The 22603-nt window shown below is 31.4% G+C and overlaps 2 protein-coding genes across 6 annotated transcripts in view; one reads left to right on the top strand and one right to left on the bottom strand.

The window, feature by feature from the left end:
* Positions 1-14188, bottom strand: part of Pus1 (Pseudouridine synthase 1) — a 54052-nt gene extending 39864 nt beyond the window's left edge. Inside the window, exons 1-3 of one of the 5 annotated variants that reach the window (XM_035361894.2) lie at positions 14050-14188; positions 12850-13010; positions 2451-2566 (exon numbers count right to left, since the gene is read on the bottom strand). In XM_035361894.2, the coding sequence (XP_035217785.1) occupies positions 2451-2566; positions 12850-13010; positions 14050-14110 (338 nt within the window). In that variant the 5' untranslated portion in view covers positions 14111-14188. Of the gene's footprint in view, positions 1-2450; positions 2567-12849; positions 13011-13171; positions 13584-13717; positions 13923-14049 lie in introns of those variants that run through there. The other 4 variants (XM_035361895.2, XM_035361896.2, XM_085821067.1 and 1 more) reach the window with 4 other exon arrangements.
* Positions 14189-15972: 1784 nt separating this feature from the next.
* LOC118191100 (THAP domain-containing protein 2-like) lies at positions 15973-17970 on the top strand. Its single transcript, XM_035361892.2, has 3 exons — positions 15973-16224; positions 16965-17141; positions 17830-17970. Exons 1-3 carry the CDS (start codon positions 16072-16074, stop codon positions 17917-17919), a joined length of 420 nt encoding a protein of 139 aa, XP_035217783.2. The 5' UTR covers positions 15973-16071; the 3' UTR covers positions 17920-17970.
* Positions 17971-22603: the final 4633 nt, after the last annotated feature.

Raw genomic sequence — 22603 nt, 5'->3', positions numbered from 1 at the left:
TTCTTCTTTCAAAACGTTACATGTAAACAAGTTGTGGATTCAAGGATATGCTTTTGCATTTTCTGAACAGAAATACTCCTATTCCATAATACAAAAATGCTACTAAATGCATGGTATAAAAACTTCTAAGAACAAAACAAGTAACATTATTAATCAGAAAAGAAAAAAACTGTGAATAATTATTTCTACATGGAAAAAAGACACCAAACGAATATCTGAAAAAGGTATGTAATGTTTCTAAAGTTAAACTGCTGGTAACAAGAGAAAATCCACCAAGCAGAAATCAACTACAAAGTCTTACATCTGTAACTACAATAAATAAAATAATAAATCAAGATTTACAACTTAAGAAAGCTAAAAACCTGGTTTGCTGAGGCATGAAGCTCTATGCAGAGTAATTTGTAGAACCCTATATGAAAACTACTTAGCAGGAGATAAATAATGTCACCCTTGATGAAAGTATGGGTTTACTTAAATATGACTGCCAGAAACAAAAGGTCTATTTATTTTCATACACAAAGAGAAAAAATTTGCAAACCTGGCTCTATTAGTGGGGAAAAAAAGTTTCAATAAAAGGTTTTATGATAATTGCAGAATTCTCTAATAATGGGAGATTAAAAATAAAAAGAAAGAAAAAAATTGCTAAAATCAAATCAATGTACTATCTAGAAAAAGCTTTACATCCAATATTTAGAGAAGAAATTCCATTTCTTTAGTCAAATTACCTTTAAAAGAGTGATACTTCAACAAGCAAAAAGTCATATGTCAAAAAGTACCTTGAAAAATTATGTTCAAGATATTGGTTCAATGATTAATGATCCTGAAAGAAAAGTTCCTTGAAATAATGAAGATATTGCATGTATACCTCTTTAATATATAAGTCCCATTTTCACGTATGGACTACTGTGCTTTGATCACTTCAAAAGAGCTTTTTCAGAACAGAAGCCCATCATGATTGATGGACTCTGGAAATTAGTGGAAGAAGAATGGAAATAAATCTATACCCCCTGGAAATTTTATGAAAAGACCTTCTATCATGGAAATCACACTGTAGACCCAAAATATATTCTTTTCATTTTAAACATTAATTAAACTGCTCTAAAACTGTTCTGAAAATATGTCAAAACCTTCTATAAATTAACTTGGTTACAGTAGATAGGACCAGCTTGATTGATGGCAAATTGAGAAATACCAAGTGTTTCTTCAGCAGCATTCTATGTAGCTTTTGCAGCTGAAACAGGAAGTGACATATGTTCGGTGTACAGTTGAGATATTATTTCCTGTTCTGCAGTTAAAATCTAAGCAGTCGATGCAGATGAACTTTCTTGTGTCATTCTTTGATATGATGATTACCCAAGCAGAAGGCACAGCATGCTTTGTTTTAGCACTGCCAGTGGATATGCCCGAGTTCTGGACATTTGAAATGGCTTTTGTTGAAAAATGTTCCTTGACAACACATGAATACCATCCAATGTGGAGTTTTGCTTTATGTGTATGATAGACTATTGAAGTACATTCTGTGATCCACTTGCCATTATTTCTTTCTGTCAATCTCAATAATAGTTTGATTGTGTTGCTGTTTAAACTATGTTCTGATCCTACTACTAATTTGAGTTCTTGTTTTTGCACTTCTGGTGGGATATTATGTACAGTTATCTTAAAACCTTGAAAGAATGGCTGTTTGTGGCCATAGAGTGGTTATTTGGAAGTCAAAATTTGTAAAGGGAATTCTTTGATAAGTTGCTCTTTTAGTTTTGTCTTTCAGCTAAAGTTCTTATATATCAATAACATTGGATTCGAAGAATATCAAATAACTTGTGAATAAATTCTTTCATTGTGATCTATAGGAGGAGTTGGTGAATTACTTGCAGTCACCGATTTTGTATTTACAGCTGTTTCTTTTGCTGAAGTTCATGGGTGAGAATTGGGACTTGATAATGCTATTGATTTTAAAGCTAGAAGTGAAGTAAGCAGTTGTTCTCTTTCTTCCTGAGGGAGTAGAAAGCTGTTATTATTTAAAATTAGTAAAGAAATAACCTTGTAACCTTTGTACCTCTTTCTAAAGATATGAAACTTGCAGTAATCAATCCTTTTTGTACATAGTTTACAATTATCCAAACTGAAGTTTAAAACAATGCATATTTCACAGACTCTTGATTGAAAACTTGGTACTGTTCGGTTATCAGGACCAGATTCAGAAATGTATGTATACATGCACGTGTGTATGTATGTGCATATATGTCTATATGTACACACACACATATATTCATTCATATAAGAAATATATATATATACACATGAACACATACATCCATACATATATTTCTGAACTCAGTTCTAATAACAGAACAGTACCAAAAATTCATTAAAAAACAAGTAGAAACAACAAAAAATAATAAAGCCAACTGAAGTAATGTGAACATAAAATATAAGAAATAGAATAGAAATACCTTTGCATTCCATAAAATTCTTTGCCCAAGTAACACAACAGAAAAACTACCTTTTTTGGTTTCCTTACACGATTTGTATCACCCAAAGCTTTTACAATGATATCATCCAAAGGTTTCTGGTAAGAGAACAAATAAGTAATTAATTCAGACTATAAAAGCAGTGCAAAAAAGTAATAAAATTTAAGATTTCTAATACCAGCTAATCTATATATATAAAAGGAAGAGTCTGTCTGTGCATCTTTCATTCATACTGCACATAAGCCAGTGTACCTTAAAGCGATTTTTTAAAAATTCGAATGAGATTTTTTTAAATTTTATGTTTTTGACAAAATCACATCAAATCAATAATTCTCCCTCATGATGGCATGCAACAGTGATATATTAGCAACAATGGCATGCAGCCATTGTTGCTGATATCAGCACTGTTGCCACTCAAAAAAATGAGATAATTCTATGCAGTTTTTAAATTTAATGTTTCTCTTGGATACTGGCCGTTTGTCAAGAGAAAACAAGGGGAAGTTGATTAATTTATTTATTAGAATAATTACCGTATTTGCCGGCATATAAGATGCACTTTTTTCTTTTGAAAATAGGTCTGAAAAATGGGGTGCATCTTATATATATTGAGTCTTATACGTCAATACTCAGTTTTTTATTATATGCAATTTTTTTCTTCTTTCCTTGGAGTCTGGGAATATTATGGTTATGCAGAGTTCAGTGAATGTGCATGCACTGCCATCGATGATCACACCTGGTTTCATTTAAACTTTCAAATTTTATGAACGCCTTTTCAGTGAGTGAAATTCCGATTGTTGAATTATCTTAAATTTCTTGGCAAGTTATAGCTCAAAAAACAACGTCGACAGTGCTATAAGATAGCATACAAGCTAGTGTCATTGCATATACTAAAGAACATGGAAGCAGGGTACAGAGGACAATTTGTTGTATGAGGACTCGGATACTGATTTAGAAGAGGTTTCAAGTGACTCTTCATTTAGCTTTAGAGATTAGTGTAAGAGTTTTGATGAAGAAGATTAAAAGGTGTTCTTTCCCAGATAGATTGGTATTTGCAGAAAATATTACTTTGTATTTGTATTACTTTACATTTAAAATACTGTAAATTCATTATAATGATCAGTAATACAGTTTTATCATTCAAAAATGTGTATAAAAAAGGGGGTGCATTTTATAGGCTGGCAAATAAGGTAATATTTGTATTAAGAGATATTGCTTATTTCATTGTAATTTTTTTTTATATGTAATATGTTTTATAGAAATAAAGAAAATTTTTTTGGATAAATTTGTTCTGCAAAGTAAAATTCTGTACAGTTTTTTAATTTAATGTCTGGTGTTCCCTTTAGGCATTTTCCCAGTATATTTAAAAGCCAGATGAAGGCTGGCTGCATGGGGTCTAGTATTTTATATTACAATGATAAGTCAACCGAAAAAATACCAAATAGCTAAAATATTTTGGGGCAAATGCAAAATTTTTCAATAAAGAGTTAAAAATTTGTTTTGAAATTATAGAATCTATATAACAGTAAGGATCCATCATCATAATAAATTTCTGTATGCTCATAAAGAATTCCTGACCTAAAAGATGATGACAGATGGTATTTGTTTTTACACAAACATATTGTTTTTAAAGCAATAGATGATACTGCTAGTCTATGTAATGGATATAATGTGCTTTTCCTTCAAATATTGAGAGCTTTTTTTGTTTCCTTTTTCAATAAAAGCAGAAATATATGTTTCTTAAATATATACAAATTTCCAAACCACTTTCGTGGAATACATAGACTATTTTGATCATTTTTTTTACTTCCTTGTATAAAGTAAAAGGAAGTATTGTAATCAAGAAAATTTTCATGTGTCTTATTTCAATGAAAATATCTATTTTGACAGCTATCAAATGCAATTGATTGATGTTTTTGCATGACATCTGTACATAAGGCAAGAATAAAGAACTCTTTTTTCCAAAAAGGATTTAAAATGGATTTAGAAGAGATTTTTTTCATGATGTACATACATATGTATGTATGTATGTCACATAACTCAAAAACGAGTAGCCTCAGAATGTTGAAATTTTTGTATATAGAGCTGCTATAACATATAGTTGTACACCTCCCATTTTGGTTGCACCAAAAATATATAAATATGTATATTTTCATAATTTAAAATTAAAATTATATAAATGAGAGAAAATTGTATCTGTTAAATATATATATATATATCTACCCACTCTGTTACTCGGCTCCATGAGCTCAGTTTTTTTTTTCAATTCTTACATGCTGGCAAATTCTGCATTTTTTACTTTAAAAATGATTGAATTATGTTGTTCTTATCTTCTGGTTAAGGTTTTTATACCTTTAGTTTATCTGCATGAAATAGTTGTGAAATTATCAACAATTTAAAAGTTGTTTAAGTGCGGCTGAGCCTAATTTTTCTACCATAGCAGCCATATTTGTTTACATTTGAAACTTAATAAAATATTTAAAAATAGCATATGGTGAATTCAATTTCTGCACTTTCAGTGTCTTTTAGCTGAGTGGGACCAAATGTAAACTTTTAGTTTTGTGCTCTGAAAAATCTGCTTTCTTTCCCGCTGGCCGAATTGTTCGTTTTTGCATTAGTCCAAAGGAGCAATCTTCAGAGAAGGGATATTAATTTCGTTTCAGCATTCTACTCGATTTACTTCTGAAATTGTTGAAAAATAAATGATCATGTGATCTCTGGCAATCATACACTTGCAGTCATCTGATATCCTTTTCCTGGTAGGTCTTGCAATAAATGTTTATGTAAACAAATATTTAGAATTACAGAATGTATTACCTCATTAGTTTCAGTCTTATTAAGATCTTGAAAAACATCCAATAGCTCAATTTTAGGATTATACCAAGGTGGGAATTCTAGATACTTTACTGCTTGAACCTTGATATCAGACAAGCAAAATTTTTCTATCAGTATTTCTGTTCTTTCTAAGAAAGGAAGTACATTAAGAGGTCGTGCAGAAAATAGAAGTTTGTGACAGTCATCAAGCCTGCACACCAGGAGGGGATCATCAGATTGTGACATAATATTGAAAGACTGGTAAAGAGACAATTGCTCATGCTATAGTTGAAGCGCCGGCTCATAACAATCAACATATAGGCTCTGGACAAGAGACGTTCTGAAAGCTCCCAAACTAATCCTCAGGGCCTGATGATGTACGGGATCAAGTTTCACTAAAACAGAAGGCTGAGCAAATTCATATACAATTGAGCCATAGTCTAATCTGGTGCATACAAGTGATCTGTAAATACAAAGTAAAGAACAATGTTCCACACCCCAGCAGGTGTTTGCCAGTACTTTTAGTAGGTTTACTATTTTGAAACACTTCTTAAAATATAACACGTGAGGAAGAAAGGTAAGCTGCCTGTAGTGTCATTTCAGTTCCGTCAAGTTTCTAATTTAGTTAAAACGGAATGGCAACACTTTCTAGTCTTCACAAAGAATGAAGTAAACAAAGTCCAGTTTTCTATCACACGATTCAACGTGCATGTAAAATGTAACTAAATTTCATGAATAAGTATCTATAACTTTGTAAGGAATAAAATATTGGTTCTATTGGAGTCAGAGAAGTGTTATTTTCCTACATTTGCATACGAGACACTTCAGTGGTGTATCTCAGCGTGATTGAATTCTACAATGGCTGATGAAAAGGAAACCAAAATTAAAGCAACAACTGAGTCTGTCACCAAGGTAAGCATTAAAGTTCCTCCTTTTTGGAAGCCAGATCCTAAAATATGGTTCATTCAACTAGAAACACAATTTAGAAATGCAAAAATAAATGCAAATCAAACAAAATATGATAATAAGTTCCATTGAACCCAATATTTTGCTAAGTCCACCACAAGATAATAAATATCAGGCAATTAAAAATAGACTAATTTCCTTATATGCAGATCCAGAGACTAAAAGAAAACCAAAAAATTACTGAGTGAATTAGAACTGGGTTTCAAAAAGGCCACCTCAATTGCTGTGTGAGATGCATAATTTGGCAGGTGATAAAGTAACAGATACTTTCCTAAAAATGTTGTGGCTACAACGTTTACCCATTAATATGCGTAGCATTATATCTGTAATTGTTGAAGATTTGTCAAAATAAGGCTACAATGGCCGATAAGATTTGGGAATTAAACCCTGTTACTCCCCAAATAGCTGCTACTTCATCTATAACGATGAAAACAAAAGTGATCAAAAGTTTACAAACACAGGTTAGTGAACTTAGCTTACAAGTTTCTGCTTTACCCAAGCAACGTCACAGTCGTCCCTATTGTCATAATCGATCTAAATCAAGAGATAGGAATTACAGTGGTAACAGATCTAGTAATATTTGTTACTATCATAAAAAATTTGGGCGATAAGTCATTTAAGTGTAAACAAACCTGCAACTACTCATCAAAATCACATACAAATAGTCCGGGGGTGTAGCTGAGTCGTCTCTTCATCAGTGACAAAGAATCGGGTACCCAATTTTTAATAGATACCGGAGCAGAAATTTATGTCATTCTTCCCTTACCTGCAGATAAAAAATTCATCTCAAAATTAGAAATCCTTGCTGCATATGGCCATATGCAAAACATATGGCCAAAAATTACTCAAGCTTGATCTTGGACTCAGATGATTGTTCACATGGCCTTTTGTAATTAAGGAAGTAAACAAGCCGATAATAGGCATGGATTTTCTTGCAAATTTTAACCTTTCGGTAGATTCCAAAAATTGCAAGTTGATTGATGGTACTACATTGTTAACAACCAATGGAACTCCTTGTTTCCAAAATAATAATAATAATATTCCAATTTTAAATGATCCATATAAAATTATCATTAACAATTTTCCGGATTTGTTAAAACTGAATGTAGTTAATAATAAAGTTAAAAATCACAAAATCAAACATTATATCGAAACCAGAGGTCCACCAGTTTATGCTCAAGCCAGGAGACTATCAGCTGTGAAACTTTAAGCAGCTAAAAAGGAGTTTGAATTTATGCTCCAAATGGGTTTATGCAGGCCATCCAAAAGTAACTGGTCGAGCCCGCTATATCTCGCTATGAAGAAATCAGGTGATTGGGGACCTCACGGAGACTATCGAGCGTTAAACAACGCCATGATTCCTGATAGGTACCCTCTCCTATTTTTAACAGATTGCAGTTCTATTTTAGCTAGAAAAAGAGTTTTCTCATCCATAGACGTCATTAGAGAATACCAACAAATTCCGATTTGCAAAAAAGATATACCAAGAATAGCCATTCTCACTCCCTTTGGCTTATTTGAGTTCCCATTCATGACGTTCAGCCTACGAAATGTGGCCCAAACGTTCCAACGTTTTATAAAAAGTGTGTTGAATGCAATAGAATTCAGGTTTCACTATTTGGATGACATTTTAATAGCCTCTCCTCATGAAGAATCTCATCGACAACATATACGAGCAGTCCTCGAGAGACTAAATGAATATGGCCTGCGTATTAATGCGGCAAAGTGTAAATGCAGTTAAACAAAACTTGCATTCCTGGGATACGAAAAGTGTCAGTTGAGGGACTTAAACCTCTTTCAACAATAGTTGATGCCATAAAAAATTTCCCAGAACCTAATTCATTTACTAGTTTTAAACGATTTTTAGGTATGGTGAATTTTTATCACAGATTCATACCAAATTGTGTGAAACTGCAACAACCTTTAACAACATTGCTCAGTGGTATAAAAAACAACTGCAGAAACAAGAAATGCCTTCCAGACTTTAAAACATGCTCTTATTCATGTCACAAAGTTAACTCACCCATCTGAAAAGGCTGAAATATTGCTAACAACTGATGCTTCTGATACTGCCATTGGAGCCATTTTACATCAGACTGTGAACAATGAAAAACAACCCTTAAGTTTCTTTTCCCGAAATTTGACACCAGCACAACAAAAATATAGTGCCTACGACAGAGAACTCTTAGCCATCTATGCAGCAGTGAAACATTTCAAATACATCTTAGGAGGGCGACCTTTTACAATATACACAGATTACAAACCACTAACACTTGTCTTCCAACAAAATTTGGAAAAAGCTTTACCACAACAAGCTAGGCAACTGTCATATATTGGCGAGTTCTCAACCGATATCCGATTCATACAAGGGGATGAAAATACCATAGCTGACGCTCTCTCTTGCATAGACACCATTTCTGTACCATCTGCAATGGACTTACAAACTATAGTAGAAGATGAAGGTTTGAAAATACTTAAAAATAACCCAAACTTAAAAATCCTACAGATCCCTATACCAGACAGCAACAAGAAAATTTACTGTGATACTTCTAGAAATTATAATCAACCATACATCCCTGCAAAGTTTCGGCAGAAAATATTTTCTTTAATCCATAATTTATCTCATCCTAGAGTAAGATCCACGATAAAATTGATAACACGACGTTTTATATGGCCCAATATGAATAAAGACTGCCAACTATGGACTAGAGCATGTTTATCTTGGCAAAGATCTAAAGTTCACAGACATACACAGTCATCTTTGGGAGAATTCAAAGTACCTCCACACAGGTTCCAGTATTTAAACATAGATCTGGTGGGTCCGCTAACTCCTTGCAAAGGATTCAAATACCTTCTAACCATCATCGATCGTTATACACGATGGATCGAAGCGGTACCATTAGAAGATCAATCAGCAGAATCTATTGCTAAAGCTATGATTTATACTTGGTTTTCATGCTTTGGAATTCCAAATCGCATAACATCTCACCAAGGTCAGCAATTTGATAGCCAACTTTTTCAAGCTTTAGGAAAATATCTTGGTTTTCATACAAACACTACAACTGCGTACCATCCACATGCAAATGGCCTGATCGAAAGACAACACCGAACTTTTAAAGCAATGGTTGGAAGCATTGCCTTTCATTCTTTTAGGCATAAGATCTGCCTTCAAGGAAGACTTAGGTTGCTCATCTGCAGAACTTGTATACGGAACACCTTTAGCTTCACCAGGAGAATTCTTTTCAACAGTACAGTCTGAATTTTCTCAAAACCTTCAGAAAATAATACAAAATATGAAGCCAAGTTCTACCACTACCCATGGAAATAGAACAGTCTGGTACTTTTCCGTTTCGCCGGCGCAAATCTCGCCAAGCAGACTTTATTGGCGACAACATACAGTATACACATAAAACATCTTTAAAAATATGTTAGTTCTAAGAATTCTTTTTAAAAAAGAAGGCATAAACATTTTAATATCGCTTAAAATTTTATAGAAAGCCAATAAATAAAGACAACAAATTTGTAAAAAGACATTAATTTAAGAATTTACTATGCTTTCATGGTTCAACATCCTGATTCGCCGGTTCATATCACGTGACCCCAAGCGATCTCATATCACGTAAACTACTCTACAAAAATCTAATGCTCTCAGTAATTATCTACATTAATTTCATGTTAAATCTTAATTTGGAACACAAGTCTAAATGCAAGAAATATTTCAATTTCGTACGAATAACTTACTCAGAAATTATGTAAAACTGCAGTGCTTTACTTCGCTAATGCATTCTCATTAGAATTGATGAATTTAACCCTTGACATTACCTTTTCTATATTTTTGGCTTCGGGTAAACGCTGTGATTGCATCCTAATTGACTTAATTACCGAAAATTGCCTTAGACATAAAACTGAACTATCTGATAAAAATTCTGTGTAATGATATGCCAGTATTGAAAGAAACAATCAATCTGATAAGAAAAAGCTGCGACTTGTTTTGAAAATGAGGCGTAAAAGGTTACCAGCGAGAACATTCCGTTTGGCATCGGTTGTACCATTATTGGCGACTTTATCGCTTGCGCCGGCAAAACGGAAAAGTACCAACAGTCTTTGTTTCCAAACAACTTTCCAACTGTTCTCACGTATTCCTATACAACAACATTAATAATTCTTCACTACAGCCTGTCTACCTTGGACCATATCCTGTAAGAGCAAGAAATAATAAGTATTTCGATATTGAAATCCATAGAAAAGTATAAAGAGTTTCAATAGGCAGACTAAAGCCGTGTTTCCTAGTGCAAGGTTCTGATATTCCTTTTCAAAACTCCCATTCCAAGAAAGTGGAACTTGGGGAAACACCTGCACTCAAGAACACTGAAGAAAATTCAGAAACTCATCATGAAACAAAGACTACTAGAAGTGGCACACATGTGAAATTCCCCAGTCACTTTTAAGACTATCTTCCATAATCGCTGTCACTAGGAACGGGGTGTGTAGTGTCGCTTCAGTTCCGTAAAGTTTCTAATTAAGTTTATTTAAAGCAGAATGGCAACACTTTCTAGTCTCCGCGAAAAACGAAGTAAACAAAGTTCGGTTTTCTATCACGTGATTCAACGTGCATGTAAAATGTAGTAAATAAATTTCATGAATAATCTATAACTTGGAATAAAATATTGGTTCTATTGGAGACAGAGAAGTGTTATTTTTCTACATTTCATACGAGACACTTCACTTATGTATACATTTGTATATACATATATACATGCATACAATGAACACATCCATCCATACTCACATTTCTGAATTCAGTCCCAATAACAGAAAAGTACCTTTTTTTTAATGCCATTTTTGTTTATGAAAGTCTTTTATGCGTGGTTTACTTCTGTGAAGTGAAGGAAATGTGTAATGTGTTTGCGCTCACCAAGGAAGATGGAAATAATCAAGTACAGTGTCACATGCCTACGTTATTAAAATCTAACTCCAATATTGCCATAGATAATGGCAAAATCAAAATGAAAGGCAATATCAGCATCAGGATTTTCTGTATACCAACAACATACCTGGTTATCATGTTCATCCTCAACCATCTTGGCTTCTGAATGTTTCATAAATTAAAAGATGATTAGAAATACTATGTAGCTTAATCTGACAAATTAAAGATTCATTTGTAAAATTTCATAAAGCAAATGAGTATGCTGGCCAACAAAAGACAGTCTAAGCCTGGAATAATCTGTATGTGAATTGAGGATCATATTCAGAAACTATACTATAAACATGCATTCAGAAATATATAAAATTATTCCATACAGAGCATTTGTGGAATGCATACTTTGTTGAGTTGCTGCAAAAATCTATTCAAAACAAATATGCAAACATTATTGGACAAAACATCAATTTTATTTTTATTTTTATTTTTTTAAATAGGGGAATATTAGGTGAGTAACTACAGTATAAAGATCGGAGACATGTTTTGAGATTTTTTAACTGAAAAATTAGAATATAATGGAACAGAATTGCTAGAAAATATATAATGACAATATAAAGTGATAATACATAGAAACAAAAACAAAATACAGTACAAAGTCCGTAATCCGGAAGTCGATTATCTGGAATGATCTGTAATCCAGACCTCAAAGCCACAAACTTACGCATGCATGTACAGTATTTACGCATGCACGTTTGATGCGCGCGTCAGCTACGCATGCGCATAGTAAAGCGTTTACACATGCGCACTGCCGATAGTGAAGAAAGTGACAGAGAACGAATTATTGAAAATGAAAGAATTTTGATTGACAAGTTAGTCGGTATTCTCAACACAGCAATTAAAGGACTTGAACAGTGGAACATTGTAACTGAACAAGAAATTATGTCTGTTTATAGAATTAAAGAGAAGTATTAGCACAAAAAACAAAGCAACTTAAACAACTTGCATTGAAAGAAATGTTTAATAAAGTAAACAAATAAATATTATGGGAACTGTAACTGTAACTAAGATTATGTAAGAGCGCCATCTAGATTAGGGTGCAGTCAGATGAGATGAAACGTGAACAATAATGAGGCCAGACGTGTCCAAAGTGTTTTGACGATTATTCTTTTTACTTTTCTTTTCATTCTAATGTAAATAAATAAATCTTAGTTTAACTTCATGAGTTGTAGTTATGCTTATTATCAATCCTTCCCATAATATTAAGCTTTTTTTTCTTTTTTTTTTTTTTTTTTTTGTAAATTTTGATACCCTTTAGATCATACTCTTTATTTCATATTAATTACGGTTTCATATTTTTAAATTGTATAATTTCTGCATGTCATCTTACCAGATTTAAATTGATGATCTACAATCCGGAAGAACCCCTAATCCTGAATCGCCGAAGTCCCGACGAGTCCGGATTAGGGACTTTGTACTGTATTCTAAAATAAAACTACATACAATATTTTAGAGCAAGACAGAGGATAATATTCTTTTTTTTTTTTTTTCTAGTCTCCACGAGACTAAGGAAGATTTAGATTAGGGAAGATTTTTGAATTAATGATTTTTGCTCCTTATTCTACAGAGTTGCAAGAATTATTAAATATCTAAATAAGATTAAAAAAAAAAAGAACTTAAAAATACCTCATCTGATATAAGTGGTTTCTTTGACACAGACTCAGAACAGTCAGAAATCTCATCTACTTTTCTTTTTACAGAATCTCCAGCACATTCGGAACTCATTCTGATCAATTCGGTGCGACTCCTTTTCAAACAGCTTCTTGGTAGTAACAAATCACAAAAAACTTTGAGAAAAAAATAAACAAAGAAATTAAATACCGTAAAGTTATATAATCTGAGAGAATTCAGTTTCTACATACTTTTTAACAACATATAAATATATAAAGAATTATTTTACTAGATACAAAATTTAAAAAAATACAAATTTCTAATATTCAGTTCTCACTCATCTTAACAACTGCATCAACTCTCTTAGATGTTCTCCATTTCTCGGAGAAAAGCACAAATATCCATCCGACATTCTCCATCCTTAACGGTTTTTACTTATACTAGATTCTTCAGTTCACTGATTTGGACCTTCGACCTTTTTCGTCGACTGATGGCCGGCCATCTGAAAACTGCCGTTTTACTGATGTTCTTCAAGTGATACAGAGTAAAAAGAGGCACTGCTTTCTGAAATTCAAATTTACTATGATTTTAGTAGACAGGAACGAAAGCGCGTATCACAGTTATTTAGGTAAAAAGTAATCACTTTCTCATGTACAGTTTATCCCAAATCGGACATTACAATTCAAACGTAGAAATAGAATACTGAATTTCATTTAAGAAATGGTTCTGATGCAATTCGGACGAATTTACGAACAGATTCACACTATAAATATCACGATTTGTAATTATACAGTTACAAAATGAGGTCGTACTTAAACAGTAAAAGGAGAAAACGTTGTAGATATTTCTGTAAAATTAACTACTAACAATGTATGTATATTACCCAATATATCTCACGAAAATCTTCAGAAAATTTTAAAATAACAAAATATATTCAAATTACCCAGCACAGAACGTCTGATCATAACAAACACATCAAAACACACATTAGCCTCAAATATATAATTCTCTTTACAAGTCTTTTAGCCCGGTGGTAAAATTTTATGACTTATGAATTACTTTTTTCTGGTCATTAACTACTAAAGAGTTTTTGCCAGTAGATCGCATTAAAGTGCACTAGGCAAAGATATTTTCAAATAAATGGTACTAGGGAAGTACCAACACCCGTGGGCGAAGAAAATTCAGCTGCGTGAGCAGGCATATCTTAATACTTACGAAAGTAGGCGTTTATCACAAAAATTGTGCAGTGGTAAGCAATGGCATTAAATTGAAGCATGTAGGCAGGTTCAGTGAGTTGTATGGCAAATGCAGGTGGTGAGCTCTATATAGCTAGTAAGAGTGCAGGATAAGCAATAGTGAGACATCATGAAAATGGCGCGAAGACAGTTTGAAGCTGTGAATGGCATAAGAGTTCAAAGTACTTCAGAAGTATGCAGTAGTTAGATAGGCCGTAAAAAGTTCAAAAGTTCGTAGAATCATACGATAAAGTAAAAATTCATACAAAATAATTTTAAAAAATGAAATAGTAACATAAAAATCTTGAATAAAAAATTTTCTTGATTAACATTAGTATAAGATGCAACACAAATAAAAGGATAGAGTCCAATTAGAGTTCAAGTAAATTTTAAAATTAAATTTTACAAGTTACCACCATAACGAATTGTGATGAATTGTCCTTGGGCGTTTGACAGTATATTCAATTGTTGGATCATAATCCAACATTTGTTTAATTGCGTTATACTGACTATGCTTCATCTTCTCGAAGAAGTTGTGAGCTGTCATGAGTATAAAGTGTGGTAAAATTTAAGCAATAGTTGGATAAAAAGGGACGGGTAGAATAGAAACTCACTTTAGAACCAAGGCCAACTAGATATTAATTCAGAAGTCAAACAACAAAAATCAGCGTTATATCCACAAAATTTTCACAGGACTAGTTTCGGTGGTTTTACCGAACCACCATCTGCAGCTGCAAAACCGCAAATGAACCAGATAGGAAAAAATGATTAGATAAGAAAGCCTGGACAAGAATAAGCAAGTGGCGCCATCTGTTGGTGAAACCAGAACTAAAACATAATTTCTTTAAAGGCCGAAGGCAAATTTGGATTGGAATTAGGATCGTTAACTAGAACAGAAAGATTTTTATGAATGTGAAATGCCTCTAGAAAATCCAGTTCTCCAATGGAAGATGTTTTTTGAATAATTTTGGCAGCAGAAAAACTGAAAGTGTGGTTTTCGGACCAACAATGTTGAGCAACAGAAGACTTCTGTGTTTCCTTTTTTCTAACATATGCCTCATGTTCCTTGACGCGAAATTTTAAGGCTCTCTTAGTTTGGCCAATGTAAATTAAACCACACTGGCAAAGAATCCTATAAATACCCCAGGAATTCATATCCGGAATGGGGTCCTTGAGTATGGAACTCGGAATTTTATTGATGGGAGATTAGCTATAAAGTTGCACATATTTTGCAGAAATTTAACTTTCGGGTTGTTTATTCTCCCATCAATAAAATTCCGAGTTCCATACTCAAGGACCCCATTCCGGATATGAATTCCTGGGGTATTTATAGGATTCCTTGCCAGTGTGGTTTAATTTACATTGGCCAAACTAAGAGAGCCTTAAAATTTCGCGTCAAGGAACATGAGGCATATGTTAGAAAAAAGGAAACACAGAAGTCTTCTGTTGCTCAACATTGTTGGTCCGAAAACCACACTTTCAGTTTTTCTGCTGCCAAAATTATTCAAAAAACATCTTCCATTGGAGAACTGGATTTTCTAGAGGCATTTCACATTCATAAAAATCTTTCTGTTCTAGTTAACGATCCTAATTCCAATCGAAATTTGCCCTCGGCCTTTAAAGAAATTATGTTTTAGTTCTGGTTTCACCAACAGATGGCGCCACTTGCTCATTCTTGTTCAGGCTTTCTTATCTTATCTAATCATTATTTCCTATCTGGTTCATTTGCGGTTTTGCAGCTGAAGATGGTGGTTCGGTAAAACCATCGAAACTAGTCCTGTGAAAATTTTGTGGATATAACGCTGATTTTTGTTGTTTGACTTCTGAATTAGTATTTATTCGGCGTGTTACTGTGTCTTAATCAACTAGATATCTATAAGGCTACTATAAAGGGGAGCTGAATCATCATCCATTTTGAAGCTAACTTGTTGGTATTCGCTATTGGATTAGCACTGATTTCTTGACATATTTGTGGATCGATTCGGACCTAATTTTCAGAAATATGGGTGGTTGTGCTGCACCAAATTGTTCGAATCAGTCTAAAAATAACTTTAGGATGTTTCGTTTCCCGAGAAATGAAGAAAGACGAAGAAAATGGATAGTTAATTCTCGTCGAGATCAATGGATCCCGGGCCCAGGAGCGTATCTTTGTGAGGTAAGTTCAGCTTCGTATTTTTCCATAGAATGTTAGAAAAATTACTCTTCTAGGTACTTTAAAATATTTATTTTCATTTAACTGTCACTTATTGACGATCAACTGATTTTATAAGTACAAAATCAACTGCGGAATGTGTATGTGTTTGTGCAGTAAAATATCGTTGTTTCATGTTGTTTCTTTTGTTATCGTGAAAAGTTTATACCGTTTGTAAAATTTGTATCATACATTTCATACAAACTTTGTGCTGAGTTAAAAATGTGATGTGCCTTTTTCTTTAATTTTACTGTACGATTGGTGATTTAAAGTAGCATTCTATGTTTTGATTCTGATGTATTGTCGCCAAATCGGATAGTTGGCGCCAATGTTAAAAACTGGATGGTATGATCCAAATAATAAATGATTTTGTTTTTTCTTTATAGTAAGATAAATATATTCTGTATTTTTAGACATTTTTAAGAAATATTAATTATTATCCTTTATTGTAGTAGTAAATCTTAATGTTATATTTTTAACTATAGGTACTTTAAATTTATTTTTAGTGTGTGAGCAGGAAATATGTTTTAAGTAGTTTTACAAACATGATTACTTTTTAAAAATTTTGTTCTATTTTCACAAAAAAAATTAAAATTTATCAGAAAATTACATTCTTAAATTAATATAATATATGTAACTGTAATTAAATACTAGTGCTTTTGATTTTAATGTTAAATTTCATGCATGCTTTTGTTAAATATGAGGTACATTTTGAAGAAAATCAATCTGAATGCTCTAGGCAAGATGGGCGTAAAAAACTCAAGCCCAATGCTGTGCCAACTCTTTTCAATGTGCCTAATCCCCCACAACTGTTGACCCCACAGCGTCTAAAAGGCATTGGTTTACCAAAGCACCGTTCAGTTACATCCAATTTTTGTAATGTATGTGATTTTATTTTTATGGTTTTTCATAAAAAAAATATGTTTTTATTACAAATGGACTAAATTGCTTTATAAAAGAATCAAAATATTGAAATTAAGGCATTATGTGATAAAGCTGTAATTACAGTCCCTAAGATTAGATTAAAAAATTAAAATTTTGCTGTTGTTATATATATAATTAAGTATGTACTTTGTTATTATAATGATATATTGAAAATTAGGCATAAAACCTCAATTTGATGTAGTTTTTGGATAAAGTTTTTGTAGTTTTTCGAGGACAGTCATACATGGGTCTGGTTTTTTGAAATTTGCTCCTAAAAGAAAGAAACCTGTATCTGATTGCCTTCAAAGTCAAAAGAGTTTAAATCAAAATTTGTATTAAACTAAAGTTGCTTTTTTGCTTAATTTTAAATTCCAGATAAATAGAGGGAAATATGTATGGAGTAAGTAAAAGAAATAATATTGAAATTAATAACTTTAATCTTGAGTAATACAATAATATAGTTATAATACATTGATTTAAATGTATATTTTAATGTCTTATATGTCTTGTCTGAATGTAAAGATTTACAAAACTTATTAGGATTATTTATATTATTTATTATTAAAATTACATTAAGTATATTTTATTTATCAGCATTTTCAGGTATCGTTACTTATATGTGTTTCATAATTTTTGCATCTTCAGGGTGGCTTGCTGCACAGTTTACCTTTATCAACTGAAGCGATTTCTGTTGCTGAACCATCTGTTGTAAGTCTTCATTTGAACAGTTATTAAATATTTAGTATTATAAACTTTTTCTAAAAAGTATTAACACTGTTTCTAAAATTTAAAAATATATTAACATAATATTTACTTATGTTTAAGAAGTATGAATGCTATGAACAGTCCAATGTATTTATGCTTTTTTATAAGTTGAAAGTTACTTTTAAAATGGTAATGATTATTTGTATTTATTTTTATCCGATCAGAGTTTATAATTTCTTTCACTTCCACATATTTCATATATTATAATTTCTTTTAGGTTCATTTGCCACAACCTTCAGCTTCATATTTTGGAGAAATAAATTTTGCTACTGAAGTATTTTAAATGTTTCCATCTTCATAATCATGCACTTTATTTCATTTCACCAGTGGTTGCAAATGTGTCATTACAGTACATCTCAGGTGTGTTTGCAACAACATTTAGCATTCAAGAGTTTAAGAAGTTTTTACTGTTCAGTTCTGTCTGTAAAAAAGTAGAGTAGTTGTCACTGAAAAATTGCTGCTTGTCTCTTCGAATAATAATTAGGCCCACCAACAGCTGAATGGTTAAAGTTACTGAATGCTGGGAGTTCCATCTTCTGTTCTATTTCCCAACAGGCTGGCTGCATGGTTGGTTTTTTTTTTTGTGGTTTTTCCCCATGTGTAATGTGAATACAAGGCCAGTTCTCCTTAGAAAGTCCTCTACAATAGAAGATCTCATAGTCAGCTAAATCAGATTTACTTTTGTGTGACCTTAAATGAGGCATCAATTGTGAATCTGTTTTGGCATGTTATTAGGAATTTTGAATGAAACATTTATTGCTGTTGTGAAAAAATGATCAACTGATGTTTACCTTACTAATCAATGTCTTATAGTATTGTAATGGCTTGCAGGATTTTTCATAATGAGATGTTGCATATGTTTTACTCTTCTTTTTACCAAATAAATAAAGTATGTTCCTAATCAGACATTTCTTCTTTTGTACCAGGGTTATGTAGTATGATGTGTATTTGTTTATAGAATACATAACAGTATTTTTTGACATTCTAATAGAACCAGTGTATTTTATTTATTTACTTATTGCTTTAAAACAGATTTTGAATCAAGGCTTACTTCCCACCCCCCTTTGAGTATGCACATAAAACATGTTTAAGCTATATTTATAATATCAATGAGATATATGTAAATGAAATAAGTCTCTTAGGTTAGCTCCTTTAATGGGAAAAGAACAAAATAAAAATGATATACCTTGAAAACAAGAATACTATCTGAATGGTGTTGGCTAAGATTTATTCAGATGGTTTTTTTGCATTTATTCAAACATCTCCGCATATAAAGGAAAATTAATTATATTATATTAGTTTTGAAAGTAAAACTAATATAATATCATTCTCTATAAAGCAGTTTGATGTATAATGGAAAAAATTCAATTACTGCAGTATGTTTTAATAAAATTTGAATATAATAGACTGAATTGCACTAAATTAGACAAAAAAAGCAAAACATTTTTATTTATTTATCTTTATTTTCACTATATGTGTTTGTCATATGTTTGTTACTAGAGGACTTATTTTATGGATTTGAAGCTGAATAATATTTTTATGTTTTTACTTATGCAAATTAATTAATAAAAAGAACTGTGATTTAAGTATTGTCTTTGCTGTGATATAGATTGAATCTTATTATGTTATGGAATTATCATTTAAATATTCAGATCGTGTAATATTAAGAGCATATGTATGTAAGTATAATTTTTCCAAGTATAATAAAAAGTAACCATCAACAACAAATAAACTTATAAGTAAATAGTATCTGTAAATTCTGTATGTAAAGGTATTATTTTTATTTTTATTTATTTGTGTGTGTATTATTTTAATATTGTTTTTAGCTAAATAAAGAACAAAAAAAATATTTAATGGAATTTTTTACTCTATTAAATCTATGAATACCACAGTCATCTGAACATTGAAGTAATTTTTATAGCATTCTGCACTTCATTCTAAAAGCATTATAATTTAAAGGTGTATATCCTGAATCAGTATTTAAAATCATAAAGTGTTTAGCAGCTTTTTCTGGAAACACACACAAAATAACATTTTTAACAAATTTGCTACAGTAATAGACGTTTGATTCCATGTGAGCAAAATTCAAATAACATATTAAAAATAAAAAACAAGAATTAAAGATTAAACCTTATCCTAAATTAATGGAGGTTGAGGGAAAGCTCTTGTCAAAAAATACATTTTGAGATGAATAACATTATGCGTGTATTTAAAAGAAAAAATTGAAAATTCAATAAAGGAATTCAAAAAGAAAGTATTTTTAATTAAAAATACAAATTTGAAATGTGATATGTGAAAATGTTTTAGAAACTTTTAAAATAACTTGAATCATACGAGAAATTTGGCAATTTAAAAAAAAAAAAAATACGAGAAAGAATCTGAACTGCAGACAAAAGAAGGGGAAAAAGCCACACGTTTTTATATGGATGCAGAAAAAAGGTGAAATTCGGATTCTCTAGAATGTTAAATTTTAGCGGACAGCGCTAAAGAGCCAAAGTTGCCGCTCCACACCTAAATTGCAACCCTAAAGCTTAGATTCAAAATGGCTGACGAGTCAGCCTGTATCTCTAGTAGCTCTAGATATCTACAGGCATGCTACACTGATTTGTGACGTCACAATCGAAGGCGATCGTTCCCCGGTAGACGCAGCCGACTGATTCATTTATGTAGTACGCAGCGTTTTATTTCAAACTCAAGTCAAGTTAAATTAATTTTTACAACTAATATTTCGAATTTTAGGAATAATAACGTACTATGTTACATCGTAATGATGGATATTTAAATACTAAATACCGTTCTACCGATTTATCAAACAGAAAATAAAAATAAGATTCGAGTGATATTGTAAATATAGCAGAGCTGATTTAAATAAACTGAAACATATCTGAACTTTTATACAGAAATAAAATGGACACAAAATTATTTATAAAAATTATACGGTATGTTAATATCAATGAAAATATAACATATGTAATGAACTAAACATGAGATGTTTTCATTTTGTAATAAAAAAAAAAATATGTTAAGGCTCTCAGATGATTTTATATTGCTTAAATTATGAAGACTGATTTATACTGCTTGAATACTAAACAAACATATATAGTATTTCATAATAAAATTAATATCAATTCATTAATTCTAATATAATAAAATATTGCTTTATAATTATTTTTCGGTGCAATGATATTGAAGCAAAATGAACTCTTTCTTTTCTTCATTCCTATAAAGATTTTTCAAGATTCAATCAGAGATCCTTAGATGCTTTTTAATAATAAATACACATGCGGACATTAAGTGAAATACATAAATCTTATTAATACATTATTATATTAAAAGTATATCTGAAGTTTAGTCTACATATTGAAAAAAAGGTTCATTCTAAAGATGTTTTACAGCAAAAACAGTACACAGAATATTCAAAAATATATTTCAAATTCTCTTAAAAAAAGCAAGATCATAACTATGCAATCAATCCCAATGAGCATCATATCATGCTCCAAAAAATTCGTATGAAAGAAAATCTGATTAAAAATACACTCTTAATACATCTCATTAAAAATCACAATATTAAGCAATGAAAAATCCTGAGAGTCATTACGATAGTATAAGATACTGATTAGCCAGTTGAAATTATCATTTCACATCTGCAATAAGTTGTCATTTGAATTTTTTAAATATTAATAATGGAACATTATTATTGTAGACTCTGATGTGATGTCCACAAAAATAAACTTCAAACTTGAATAAGTTTCTACGACTCACTGATATTACAATATATCATCTATATCATTCTATATGCCAACATGGATATAGTTTACAGATGCTTAGTATTCAATTAATTTAGACATTCTTCTTTTTTTTTCTTTTAAAAATATTTAAACTCTTTGTACACCACATACTACTACATTAATTTGTATTGCTTAAATGAATTAGATTGATTTATACTGCTTAAATATAAAAAAGATATGTGATATTTCATAACAAAATTCATACACATTAATTTTAATAAAATTTTGATTTACATTTATAATTTTACATGCAATCCTATTGAAGCAAAAGCCAATTTTTTTCTTTCTCATAAGGACGTTTCAACATTCAATCTAATATCTTAAGGTACTTTGGTACTTACGTATTATCGCAACCAGGTTGACGCTACTCGTAAGTTTTGACGCTATTTGTAAGTTTGAGTAAAAAAAGTATGAATAGAAAGAAAATGTACATTTATTAATTACAGATAATTTTTAATACAGTTTTTATATTATTTTCTTTTAAAATATAAAATAGCAATTAAACCCTTCCGGTTTCGAATTTGAATAAGTTGCAGAATTATTTTTTCGGCGGAAATCATTTGGCTATTGCTTTTAGCACTGTTTAAAAACCGTATTCGCCATAACCATGTACACGTCGACTTATTTTTGCTTAAAAAACATCCGAGAATTGCACAAAAATGGCATTGCGCACACTCTTCACTTTATCCATGTACACTGCTATTTTCTCATAAATTACAAAAATTTGCACGAAAATGCAGGAAAATTTTGTGAATCTCCACATGCTCTTTTTACAAAACTACGTATAACACGTAGGGTTGCCAAATTTCGCAATTTATGAGAATTTTGACCTGGTTGCGATAATACGTAAGTACCGGTACTTTTTA

Source organism: Stegodyphus dumicola, chromosome 7, assembly GCF_044657685.1.
Source record: "Stegodyphus dumicola isolate Sdum_Otavi_A_Nest chromosome 7, ASM4465768v1".
Lineage (NCBI taxonomy): Eukaryota > Metazoa > Arthropoda > Arachnida > Araneae > Eresidae > Stegodyphus > Stegodyphus dumicola.
This window is presented reverse-complemented; position numbering and strand designations above follow the sequence as displayed.